The following is a 13,944-nucleotide window of genomic DNA, read 5'->3' as shown; positions in this document are numbered from 1 at the left end:
TCCTAGTTATAACCATATCATGTATAAACTCGACTTCAGTTTGTTATCTATTACCCCCAACTACTAAGAAGTCTCTTTTTCCCAATCCCATTTTTAAGATTTTTGAACCAGTAGCTGGCCTTTTCCTTAATGTGACAACAGAAGCAAGGCAAAATGATTCTCTTGCCTGCTACCTGGGTCAGTGGGGAGATGTGTCAGGGACTTTCTCTTATAGAGTGACAGTACACCACTCCTAGAAAGACACAGGGAAGGGAATAGATGGTTAGCTATTTTTTCTAAGATGTATAGTATACTTTATCACTGAAGACATTATCTATAAGCAGAGGCTTCCTAAAGTTTAGCTGTCCCATATTGAAGCTCTAAGGGTGTGTCTCAGTTCATCAGTTTGAAAACTTTTTACAGGTGTGAAATACTATTTTTCATTTTCTTTAAGAAAGGAGAGAGATTAGAATTCCATATTAGGGAAGAAAAGGAGAGAGGTTCTTTCATGGTCTGTGTTAAACAGAGCCTTCAGAAGAATAGAAAGGGGTTGGTTCATTCCCATCCTCATGTAACTCAAATTACAGGGTTTAGTAAGTGAAAAGGATCATAAGCTAAACCCTGCAGAGTCCAGAAAGCTCTAATTAACACCCACAATGAGTAACTTTTCTGAAATTGGTCTTTAAGCAAACTTTGCTCTGAAAACAAAACAAGGTATCCTGGCAGCTTGATAAAAGAGATGCATTGCCAAGGCTGACAGGCCCACAATTGAACCAGCACTAAAAATAACTTTTTTGTCTACTAATTTTCTTTCAAATGCTAAAAAATGTATTAGCTACAGTGTAAAAAACTTTCCTTGTTACTCAGCCAAATGACTCAGCTCTAGAAAAGTAAAGTTCCTGTAATGTTAATACCCTCCCTGATGATGAGTGAATCCTTTTTTCTTCCCACCCACTCCTGTTTAAGCAAAGAGGAACAGTAAAGCAGCTGCTGAGACTGGGAAGAGGACGGGTGATTTTTGGATTCCTTCAGAGCTGGTCATTTGAGGCTGGATGTCCCTCTCCACTTTCCTCTGATGGCACAGAGTGCGGGCACCCTCACTGACTAATGAGTTTAGATTAAGAAAAGCTTATCATTTATCTTTCTTACATCTCCCATTAACAAATAAAGACCATGACTGCTATCTTGTGCACTTGCAACTTTTCCTCTCTGGTTCTGAGCTCAAGAGCTGACAAGAAGGTATGCAGGGATACATAGCTCTCTTGAGGAAGGAAGTTCCTCTTCCTCTGCTAAACTGTAGGAAGAGTTTCTCACACTGCTGCAGATACAGTAAAACCTGCTTAAGCCTACAGCAGCTTTCATTCTGTTTTCACCATTGCCCGCATAAAGACATTGCTAGAATGGTATTTTCAGGTTAGGGGTAACTTCCAAAGGAACAAGCAGTCCAGTGCACAAACTGCACTAGCAGTAAAATATCATCTCTTTACAGCAGTTTTTTTGTCAGAGGCTTCATCTGATGAATGTTCTGCTCTGTGAAGTGCTAGCCTGTTGCTTATGTATCTGTGCCTACAACTCACAGTATTTTACCACCAGAAGGCATTGAGTCCTATCAGTCTGGATGCTGATAAACATATCCTTCCCAGGAGAGGTTGCAATCTGAAATAGTTCTTTGGTATTAGGGACAAGGTAAAGGAGTAGGCTAACATTGGCATTAGTGTTTCAAGTACAGACTATATTTTCATCTGTTATGAGATTACTTGACAATGACATTTTAATTCTTATAACTAAAACTAGTTTGATGTGAGCAGCAAGAAGTTCTTCATAAAGACAGACCTATGCAGTTTAGATGAGTCCATAAATGCAGGCAAGTTGAAGTGGAATGTGATAAAAATGTGCCAAGAGGTACATTTTTATGAAAGAATTGTTTGCAAATGCAGACTTGTGCAGGTCTGAATGGCGGTAATGGCATCTGACTAGGCATGTATTTGTAGAGAACTGACTTTCAAATGCAGTCCTGGTAACTGCCTCTGCAATTTCAGTTTTTTCTTTTTGGGTCATGTGTTTTTTACAAATAGGCCTGAAAGGTAGATCTGTTTTTCTTAAAAGTCCAAATTATACTGATTCCTTTTTATTTTTCAAAAACAAATGTTGTTACATATTTACCATGCAAAATGAAAGCTCATTCGCCAAATGTTGATTTTGAAAGAAGGGAGAGAGAGAATCTTGACACAGCTTGAGAAATCTTCACAACACGTTGGATTTTCAAAGTTAGGTAGCACAGAACATTAATACTTTTGTTTTACATGTTGTAGTTTCAAAGACTGACTTGGCGTTATCACAGGTTAAAAGGAGTTTCACAGCCTTACCCAAATTCCCATTGGTCATCTGTCTCCTTTATCATGGCAAAAGACTTCCCCTACAGTTCAAAGTAGCCAGTTAACTCGTATTCAGAAAAAAATCCCAGGCCAGGTGATCAAAGTGCATCACCAGTGTTGCATGAAGGAGCTTATATAGTCTCCAGAACTGTGCCTAACCAAACTTAATTATACCCTGATTATTCATGAGAAGTAAGAAAATCATCACTACCCTGTTGTTATAAATAAGTAGGCAAAGACAGGCTGTAACTTGTTGAAACCCTGAAGGACTAAGGGAAATAATTCGTGTAGTAGCCTGGGTGAACAATCAGGAGTGGTTGGCTTCGACAGCATGTTCTACGTCCACCCTCCTCCTGTTTAGCTATTATCAGATTCCCTCTTTTTATTCATAGGAGTATTTCCCATGAAAAAAATCAAGACTAACTTCAAATTTTATAATTTTGGAAGAATTTATAAAAACATAGAGTAACATATCTTTGGCCAGTTTTCCCTGGACCTGATAGGTGCTTGGCATTTTTCAAGATGTAACTGCTACATTTAGCTGTCAAAATGGAAGCACAGTTCTTCTCAAAATGTTGCCTCAGTTTTTCCTGTGGATAGGGCAGTTTTGAAAACTCGGTCTCTTAACATGACCGACCTTTGACAATATAATTAAGAATAATTAAGAAACAAGTAGGGGAATGTGCAAAATGTCCACATTTTTTTCTTTTAAAATCTTTGAAGTTACAAGAAAAAATCAGCACAAAATCATCTTTTGGGAAACAATTTGCCCTTATATTCCAAAAGTATATTTTTATTTACTAGATTTGATCTTATTTTGTACAGGAAGGTATTAACTGAAATAGAGTGAGTGAACTGCACTGATTCTGTTTTAAAATCTGACATGTAACATCATCATTTTATATTATTGTAAGTTTGGAAAAAAATCCTGAACTGATTTCTCCGGCACATAAGCCTCATAAAAAGCAGTAAAAACACTTTATTGTTTAAAAGCATATTGTTCTTCCTGGCTATTGTTAAAAACCACAGAGGCAGTCAGTTGGATGTTTAAGAAAGAGGGAAGGGGTCTCCAGTTCCACATGTTTCACTTTTTCACTGTACTGCCTGATCATTTAAGGAAGATGCTTGTTCCTTAATTAAACTGTGCTGTGAAACTGTATATAAATCAATGGAAATGATCCATAACAACAAGCTAATCATGTATTTAACAGTGTTCAGTCCAGCTCAATCACCTTCTACCATATCTGTGGCTTTACATTCATGTGGCAAAGCCTTGAATGTGTATGTGTATTTTTTAATCCATTCCATTAGTGGCCATATGCTTTGGCTTCAAGGGAGACAAGAACTGTCTGCAATCTGCCAGGGATTTAGGGACATCAATAATTTGTGAATAGTCATGTTGGTACTGGTCGAAGGGTTAAGTGCTCTGCACACCAGGGGCACATCTTTTGGGACTGGAACTCTTCGTCAAGTGTTAGGAACCTGATCCCCTGTGACGCATCTTTTCAAAGTACATGCTGCATGTCAGATCCATACAGCTGAAGCAATGGAGAGCTTTATTAGCTCAGGGATTTAAAGACCTGCTCTAAGCGATGTAACAATATCTTTTGGTTAAAAATTGAAGGAAAGATAGCAGTTGTAATATCAAAGTGATTTTTTATGTACTGAGCTAAATATGATCTTTCTTTTTGTTACCATTTGCCTTTTCATTATGGGCTATTAGATTACTCCCCACCTGCAAATAGCCAGTGAAACAGGAGATGTCAGTGATAATAAGGATCTGATTTTGCAAACGTACAGGTGTGTTCTGCGGCCTCATACACGTGAGGACTGCAGGAGAATGCCTAAAGACCCTATTGAAGTCAATGATAACATAGATGTAAAAAACATTCTCTTCATCATTTGCAATGACCCTATAAAGGCTTCCAGGACATTATTCTCTCTACTAAGCATGAAAAGCACCATTAAAAACAATAGCTTATGATTTTAAGTTGTGCCCTGTTATATGGAAGGGCTGTTAGGTCGGTGTGAAGGATCGTTGTACTATTGATCTCGTTATCATTTCCTGAAAAAGAAATGGCAGGAATAAATAATATTGCTGGAAGTTTTAGTGAGAGAGGGAAAGACTTTGAATTATTTTTGTTCATTCTAGGTTGTGATTATGTTCGTCTCCACATGCTTCCCTCAGCCCAGTTCAAGAGAAAAATTCATAGTGGTGCAGAATGAAACTCAGTGGGAAACCTGTGCCAGAACTTCTGCTGTTTGGTCGGGAGTAGGGGTATCTATCTTATAGGATGAAGCTTACCTGCTTTAGGCAAATTCCATATAGTAATAATAATTAATGCTGACTGTCATAGGAAATGAAAACATACACAAAACAGACCACTTGTTTGCTGCTTGCTACTCCATTTTTTTTGTTTGTGCTTTAATGAATATTCTGTATCAGGACACATTAAATGATTTTAAGACCAGTACCAATCCTCTGTGGCTCCTGTTAGAGCTCCAGAAAACACTCTCACCTACCCCCACCTATTTCCTCTGCATGTTTTCACTTGTAAGATCAACTTTTAGAGCACTGATATGCAACTGAGCAAACATTTCCATAAGTAATAGATAGGAAAGAAATATTTGAAATCTTAAGTGTATTTAAACAAAGAAATACACACTTCAAAAAACACTCCTACTGTTGACTCAGACTCTTGTTTATCTAAAAGCATAATTTGCAGAAGTAAAAAAAAAGATTGTGTCTCTATTAGTGTCACATAGTTAAACATATGCAATTAGTAATGGAGGATTTAGAGGAGTAACTCACATTTTATTTATAGCAGGTAAAAGACATGGCTGTCAATTTTTGCACAGTATCAGCTATGATTACACAGTCTGACACAGATTTACTAATTGTGCATTGTCTTCTGTGATATCTCAGAGTGCAATTTTAGTTTTTTAGATGATCCAGTCTCCTCTTTTGAGGTGAAATCTTAATGAGCAGACTTTTATCCACACATTTTAAAATGTAAAAAGATGTAGATCTAAAGCAGAATGTTTTCATATCAGACTATTTGATTTACATGTATAATTAAACATTTAGAGGTGTATGCCCCAGATTTTCATCCATATTTCAATTATATGCTTAGGCTTTGCTGCAGCAGTTTGTACTTGCAGTAGAAAAGGTGATGGTCTTTTGGAAAGGTGGCTCTTTCTGGCTGTCAGGTCTACTAAGGAATGCTCAGATGTAAATATTTATGGCTATTTTGCCCACCTCAAAAAACAAAAGAATACAGTTCAACTTCCAGATAGCCTTATTTTCAAATTCTCCCTTTGAAAGTAATACCTGTTTCTGTTATGGTAATTTTTTGCACTGTTTCATAGCTTTTAAGCCGGTGAAAAAGTTAAAGGTAGAATTGTATTTTCACAATTTCTAATGGAAGAAAGAAAATGGAATGTAGTTTTAATAGGGTGTAATTGGTGATTTTTGAGGTGAAATGTTTTTACTGACTTCCACCTACTGCATAGCTATGAAATTCCCTGAAACCAAGGTTGAGAATGAAAATATTGGCTGATGCTTCGTTAGAGAGTCATTGCTGAGTATCTGAGATACATAGACTGAGCTGCTTATTACACAGAACATGAAGTCCTTTGACCTTTGAGGTGACTATTGATCTTAGGCTCGCCTCTGTCTGTTCTCATCCCTAATGTCAATGATGTTAATACAAAATAACAGAATTTCAGTAGGCTGCTACTGTCTTTGCAATATTTCATAGGTAGCATTTCCATTATTACATTAATTCCTGCTCCTGCTGCTGAGTAACAACAGAACAGTGCTAGCCTCTGTAAATACAATAACAAATTTCCTCTTTTATCCTATATGAGATAACACTTTGCCTGAACTGCATATTCACAGTTTCACAGGCAGTGAGGGAAAAAAAATCTTTGACACTCTTCAAGTTCTGCCCTCTTTACACTCGCTCTAGCCAAGAATGCTTAGTGTTATAAAGAATTGCTATAATCACAGAAGCTACAGACAGAAATAACTTATCAAAACCAAAACGACGCAGCCCATTCCCTACCATTAGGAAACTGTCTTTTGCAGGATCATTTGGAGAGTTTTCTCCAGTCTTCTCTAAAGATTCTTTGTGGATTTCCAGCATGTCGGTTGAGACTGCAACATGTCCAGGAATGTCTTGATGCTCATTTTAAATGTTCAATTCTTTAGTTTTCTTCCATTCTTCTCCTAGTTAGATCTTCTCCATTACCAATTCTCTTCCTATAATGGACTTGGAATTTGTAAACTTCTGTCACATAATAGTCCCTTTAGAGCCACCAATAGCTATATTGCGTATTTTTTGTAGTTTGAATCTCTGTAAATCTAGATCTGCAGTCATGTATGTTGCTGTCCCTGGACTCTCGCCATTATATCTTCAATGCAGCATGTTTCCACTGATTGCAAATGGAAATCATGTTCACAATGTTTTTTAAAATATCCCATTTTAACCTTTTGTACCTTGATGTATCTCAGTGAGACCTGAGAGCAGGACTTCACTTATAGACAGCTATGTGCAGCTAAATCATCCAAATATCAAAGATTACAAAGAACTGAATTTCAACTGGTATTTATTATCCTTATTAAAGATAAATACTAGTTATATCAGCTGCATTAATCCTCAGCTATCTTTACTACCTGCATTCAGTTACAGTTTGCTGTTTCTGTAGTAATAAACGGGCCACTCACTCACTCAGAGTTGAGGAACATGCTTTTAACTGTTTTGCTGAATTGTGCAACATGTAAAGTTGATCCCAGATTGGTTGGTTAGGAGGTAGGAGCTGGTGATTATTCCTTCTGTATAAACTAAAAAATCAGAATTGCATTTCACCCACCTTTGTTAATTGTGACTCCACGATACTTTTCAAAAACATATTTGGAGATAGCACACTTCTCATATTAAAAATGAGACAAAGGCAAAGCGGATTCATGAATTGTTTTGTTTCTGTTTCAGGACTGCAAGAATATCTTGAACAACATTTGGGCAAGAAGACCCCGGCTCTGATTTTAGTACCTGTGATGGATTTACCTGCAAAGGAAGTCATTCATATATCATGCTGGCTAAGTTAGTAGTTTAAAAGAAATAAATTACTATCAAAGCACAAATTCTATCCAGCAAAAAGCAAAGAAAATAAGTGATCATAACTGCGTTGTATATTTTCATTAAGCACCATTGTTTGAATTACACAAAGTCATATTTAGCTTGTTAATGATGCTTCATGATATGCAACAGAGTCAACTTTGTATGAACAATAAAGGTGTCTTTTTTTAATATCATGCCTTTTTCTTCCTTATTTTTAGATACATTATGGTAATAGCAGGTCACTATATTTGCTCTGATCCCATCAGTTTTTTGTTTGATATATTTAGGTCTGGTGACACTAATCTGATTGTAACTTCTGATCTTTTGGATGGAGGTGAAATCAGAACATTAGCTCCAATACTGTTTAAAGACTTGTTTGCTCTCAATTTGACAGTGAAATTTCTGACCAGGCCAACTCCTGAAAGCCTTACTTGTGGCCTGACTTTAACCCTCTTCTTGCACTGGGGAAGAGTTTTCACAGGAGTATTCAGGATGCAGGTTTTAGCAAAGCGAATAATTGAGATGATGGTCAGACTGTAGGATTTGCCATCTTGCTTTCAGATGCAACAGGGAGTATCCTTATGCTTTATATCTGGTAGAGAACTCCTATTTCAGAGCTAGCAGTATCCCCCAGGGCTTCAATCTTCCCTGGAAAATCAACAGGAGTTTTACCACTGCTTTCAGTAAAGCAGGCTCAGACACACAGGTGAAGCCTCTATTGACTTCATTGCAACTGATATGTTACTCATAACGTGGTAAAGTATGAGTACAGGAAAGAAAGCCTTTTGGACTTAGCTTGAGGCAGTAAGGCACTGTAGAGAAATCTCATTTCCAGGCAAAGGCTATAAAATTAAACCTTGAAGAAAGAGTATCAAACTTATGCCTATGTTCTATATCTGTATATTCTCTGCGGTTCTTTTTCAGTGTGCGAGCATTGGAGCTACATAACCAGTACTCCAGCTGGCCTTCTCTTATGCCAGCATATATCTGAGATAACTCCACAAAAGTCAACGGAATGACAGCAAGTTTACATTGGGGTGACTGAGAGGTGAATTTAGCACTGCAGCTTCATTTTCTTCCCCACTACCAGATATGCATTTGGCAGCTGATACAAAACCAGCAACTAAAGACAAGAGGATCTTCCTCTGCTAGATGCTTTACATGTCCAGCATATTACGCTCATTATGACCTGAAAATCAGACTATTTAATGTCACTGTTCCTTACCGTTACATCAAAGGATGTAGCAGAGCTGCCACCCTCTTTAGTAAGAATTATTTTTGTCAGTTGTATAAATATTTTTTAGAAGAAGGGAGAAGGCACAGAACTTCTTATATGCCAGTGTATAAATACATGGATGAATTAAATTAAATTTCTTAAGAAAAAAGAAAATAATTCATTAACAATACATTAGTGTATTAACATTCAGCATCATTTTTAGGTTAGACTTAAACATATCTGAGCATAATTCTTTTCCATGATCAGAAAAGAACTTGTTAATACCTGAATGTGCCTGTTCTATTTGAAATACAGCATTTGTCTATCCTTTAGAAGGTTAAATCATTTTCTTACCTCTCTCTGGAAATACCAGTATTTTATATCTTTCAATGTAAGGTGCACACAAACCAGAGGCACAAGCTAGACTGAAATAAAATTAGAGAAGGAAAAAATACTTTTGAAGAGAGGATGATGAAGCATAATTTTTTATAGACACCTATGGAAGCCAAAGAGATGGCATGAGTCTGACTGTCCATGTGTCCTCTAGCAGTCATTTTTTCCATAGAGTTTTGAAAAGATATTCAAACATATTGATCTTAGCTATTGTACTATACTGTATATTTTAAGATGCCAGAATATTTGGTCCTAAAGAAACCAGCTTTTCTTGCAGGTTTCATGCCTTGAACTACCCTCTTTTTCCCCAGCGTGGATGCATTGAAAAATGGTAACAGAATGCATTGGTGTAAAAAATGGTGCAATCATTTTTTTTTTCCTAGACAGAAAGAAATCCTTTTATTTTCTTGAGACAACTAGAACTTCAACAGGTTTATTTTGTGAACAGCTGACTTCTTCTTCTTGAAAGGCTTCATACAGCCTAAAAATGCTGTGAGTAACTAAGGCTAGAAGCTGAGTTTGCTGAGTTTTAAGTATGAATGTGGCAATTTGTTCAACATTGATATGCCAGGTAGATAAGTAAAGTGCTGCTCCATATAGAGACCTAATGACTTTTATAACAGAAAGAAATGTCTTAACACCTTTTTATCTGCTTTATGCTGTGGTACTTTCATCATAATTACCTGGCCCTGCTATGAATAAGTTGTTTCACAGAGCTCTTTTTCAGTTTCTTTGTAACAAGCTGAAGAGGGGAGAAGGGAAGATGGGCACACAAACACACATACATGTTTTATGAAAAGAAGGGAGGACGGCTAGTATTTAAAATCAGCTACTATGTGCAATTTTTTTTTGTAGGATGGACTGTGCTGAGTGTTTACCTAGGCAGGTGTTAATCTTGAGAGTGTAAATTCATATACTGTGGTAGGACACTGGTTTTGAGAATATAAAAATACAAATTCTTCTGTTTCTCTTATTTTTGCTAAGCCTGCAGGGAAATGTGTGGTACATGTATTATGACACAAAAAGCATGTTAATCTAGGTTCCAGCACCCAAAACACAGGAAAGCTATGCAACACCTGGGAAAATGTCTTTTAAAATGTAAGCCAGGGTTTTGATTTCTCCTTTCTCTGCTGTAACAAGTGTTAGAATATGGCTTTTATGTCTTTTTTTTTTTCAAAAAGAATCTATTTCTTGTTATAGATCTCTATGTCAGTGAAATTACATCTTCTGCCTCTTTTAAAAATCTCCATATATCAGTTTCTTTAATTGCTTGAAAGCTTGTTAAAGTGAACTGGCCAAATGGGACTGCAAGACAAAAACTGATTTAATAACTTTGTGTTTGACTCATTTCAAAACCTGGTAATGGCTACAGTACCAGTGAGCCTTTACAATGCACATGGCTAAGCTGCCATAAAGCCACCAGAGCTCATCATCCTAAATAGGTTTAAAAATGACATTGAGATATTTTAAGCAGAGATTATTTAATTTTTTTCCTTGCAAGTTTTATAGTTAGGTGATTCAGGAGCCAATTTGTTACACCAGATAGCATTGGTGCATCTTTCGTCTTAGCTTTCAGAAATCTAACAGGCACTGGAAGCAGAAGGTCTCCTGAGTATTAGAGAGGTGATCTGAAGCAGCTATTCTCCTTCAAGGACATTCTGTTCAATCTATTATCTCCTGTCTATGTGCCGTAGTCTAGTCTATCAAAATACAGTGATTGAATAAAACTTTTATTTCGAATAAATGAATGCTCTGATTTAATAAAAGCTTTATACTGTATGGTATAATAGTTCTCCAAATGAACACTGAAATCCTAAAACAGAAACTTTTCATGTGTCCAAGTTAAATCTTTGTCACTTCTTTCGGAATGGGTTTGCTGAAGCAAACACAGTTTATACTGTGTGTTAAAGTAAAACTATCCTGATCTCCCTGAGTGCTAACTGGCACTTATCATTTAAGTAACCTGCTTTTACTATTATAAATATGTCTGGCATTGGGAATACGTATTAAGAATACTTGACAATTTACTAATTTATGATGTCTTCAGTTGTATTTTAATATTTTTGGCAAGCCAGCCCGTGTTGATGTATTAGCCAAGCATCCAAAATACAGACTTGAGATCTTGGAAGCTTATTTTTTTCAACTTTCATCTGAACACTGAATATTTTTGACATATTTTAAATTTTAATTTTAAAAAACAGACTGGGTACCTGTGAACTGAACCCGTATGTTACATGCAAGTGCCCTTTTACTCATGACTCACTGCTCACAATTTCTTGGCTTTAATTTTTGTTGGATTAATTCATGGTTAGGTTTTGCCTGTGGTTTCTTGCCTTTCTCATTTTTAGAGCACTATCTCCTTTTCCCTTATACTCCCAAAGAGTCAGGTTGTTCAGAGCATTCTTCTCATAGGATATATCACTGGTAGCAGTCTCCTTGTCATTGCCTTGATTTTCCATTTCATTTGAAATCTTTGAAAACCTTTCCTTGAGATGTGTCTGCTCATCCTGCATTTCCTATCATATTGCTATTTTGTGATTGAATCATTTAATCCTAAAGCATTTTGAAATAGTTTGCATAATTTAACCCATTTGGCAAGATTCATTGTTCATAATAAAAACAGGATGTGCTCAAAATAGGTCATATTTCATTTTTTGTTTTCCCAGTTTTCAGAAATTCCAGATCTTCTCTAAATTATGCAGATCTTGAAGTCAAAAGAAGTTGTTTTTTTTTTTTTTTGGGGGGGGGGGGGGGGGAGGCTATACTAAATGCCCTGAACAAATTGACAGCTGTTGTGATCTAGTGACTTGACAGGAGACTCCAGAGTCAGGAGACATAGGTTAGGATCATGCCATCCCTTTACTGGTTAAAATTAAGCAAATTCTTTAGCTTTCTTGTAGCTCTGTTTCCATATTTGTATCTTTTAAATAATGTTTGCTCACCCTGGTAAAGGTTTTGGCAAAATGGAAAAAAAAAGCTATATATATATATATAGAGAGAGAGAGAGAGAGAGAGTATATGTATATACAACCTGCAATAACAAAAAGTTTAGACTGAGTGAGAAGTGCACAAGAGTGTGAAAATGACGTTGTAATGGAAACCATAATGAATGTGATCAGAGATACCAATTTGCATGTGTACAATCTGGAAAGATTTTCTCCTGATACGCTACCTGCAGCAGTCACAGATCACAGGAGGAGTCTATATAATACATCTAGTAACATTAATGATACATTTTACAGCATGCGTCATCCCGGATGATCCCACAGTGCTTTACAAGTCCAATACATAAATTTTTCTTGGGCCATCGCCAGAGCACCCACAGGCACAACACAAGCCCTCTCTGCAGCGTGAACATAGACGAGTCGCGGAGGTTATGCTGCTCGGAGAAGAACAGCCCTCGCAGTCCCCTGAGGAGGGATAGCTGCACTGGCAGAAGCACAGTTACCACACAGAGACTTCAGCCTCAAAGCTGAAGCAATTAGTCCTATTACTTTCTGTTACTCATGAGAAGATTTATTCCACTTAGGCTTTTGCTGTGATGGAGGGGAAAATCCCTCTTTCAGGCTCTGCCAGACAGCAGTTTATATTGTTCTACAATTCCTGTTATTGACAACTGTTGATAGTTCTCAATATTCATACATCCATACAATGTTCCTTCTTAGTACATCACATTAGTGCCAGACCCCACTTTAAAAGACATTGTTTCTTTGAGCCTGACGTTGTCAAGCTTTGATGTTGCATTACAGCTGCAAGTTCCTTCTTGAGGAGCATGGCCTCAGCTTCCCTAGTCCCCATGGCTTTGGTGGTAGCTGCCTTGATAGCAGTTTATTTTGTTGCTTATAGAAGAGGGGTCCAGAAGGAAGAAATAAATTTCTCAGATGTAAGAGTTCTCTTGCTGCAACAAAGTTCAGGCCTACTCCCACACAGATCCAACCATTCTGGAATAAGACCCAGATACATGCAAATGTGGAGTCTTTTGTAACTGAACCAGATTCTTGCAGTTCCAGAGCTGGCTCTGTTAAGGTTCAAAGCAGGAGGTGTTAAATGGTATGAAATAATAGAAGAGAAACACAGGAAAGAAGTCAGTGCCAAAGGAATAGTATTAGTAGGAACCAATAGGGAAAACAAGCTAAAAAGGCAAACAAAAGGGCTAGGGACCTAAGGGGATTATTCTTTATTTATAGGATGTCTTTGAAGAAGTGGACCCTGGCCTGCCTTCTCACTATTGCTAGTTGTAACTGTAAAAGATTCACATATGAAAAGCTATTAGGAGTAAACAGAGTTTCCAGGAAAGAGATCCAGAAATGCATTTAAAAACGTATCTCTAATTCTTTCAACAAGGTATAAAATGCTAAATGCTTTGACTACTCCAAAAATGTGCTTTGGTCTGACTTCTGAATGTGAGGATGCCCAAAAGGAGTGTAATATGCAAGAGGAGCCACCACTTATGTGCCGTTGTGCTGTAAGGGGACATTTCTCCAGGGGCACTGCCTCACACAAGGGATGTGGCTCACAGGTCTTGACTAGAGAATGGCAGCCCATGGATGTGGCCCTCCTCCGTACTCCTCCTTCATCAAGGCTCTACAGTGTGTCGAGATTTTGATTCAAGATTTCTGCTCCATTATTATGGATCCCATTTAAAACTAAAAGACTATTTAAAAACCAAAGGTCAGAATATCCCATATTGCCGCTCAGATTAGGCAAGCCAAATGTGATTCTCTTTATACTGCAATCCCCGATGCAGACAAAAAGCTTTTTCAGGTTGTGATCCTGCCACTCACATAATTATTTAGAGAAAGACAGCACCACTACTTCAGCTCCGGTACTTCACACGAGGAATGGAAACATTAGGAAA

The 13,944-nt window shown here is 37.2% G+C and overlaps 1 protein-coding gene across 9 annotated transcripts in view; it reads left to right on the top strand.

The window, feature by feature from the left end:
• The window catches only part of DPH6 (diphthamine biosynthesis 6), a 219,802-nt gene extending 212,136 nt beyond the window's left edge, over window positions 1–7,666 (top strand). For all 9 annotated transcript variants that reach the window (XM_064512419.1, XM_064512413.1, XM_064512410.1 and 6 more), the window contains one exon: window positions 7,349–7,666. In XM_064512419.1, coding sequence (XP_064368489.1) covers window positions 7,349–7,399 — 51 coding nt within the window. In that variant the 3' untranslated portion in view covers window positions 7,400–7,666. The remainder of the gene's footprint in view (window positions 1–7,348) is intronic.
• Window positions 7,667–13,944: the final 6,278 nt, after the last annotated feature.

This window comes from Dromaius novaehollandiae, chromosome 5, assembly GCF_036370855.1.
Source record: "Dromaius novaehollandiae isolate bDroNov1 chromosome 5, bDroNov1.hap1, whole genome shotgun sequence".
NCBI classification, from domain to species: Eukaryota; Metazoa; Chordata; class Aves; order Casuariiformes; family Dromaiidae; genus Dromaius; species Dromaius novaehollandiae.
This window is presented reverse-complemented; position numbering and strand designations above follow the sequence as displayed.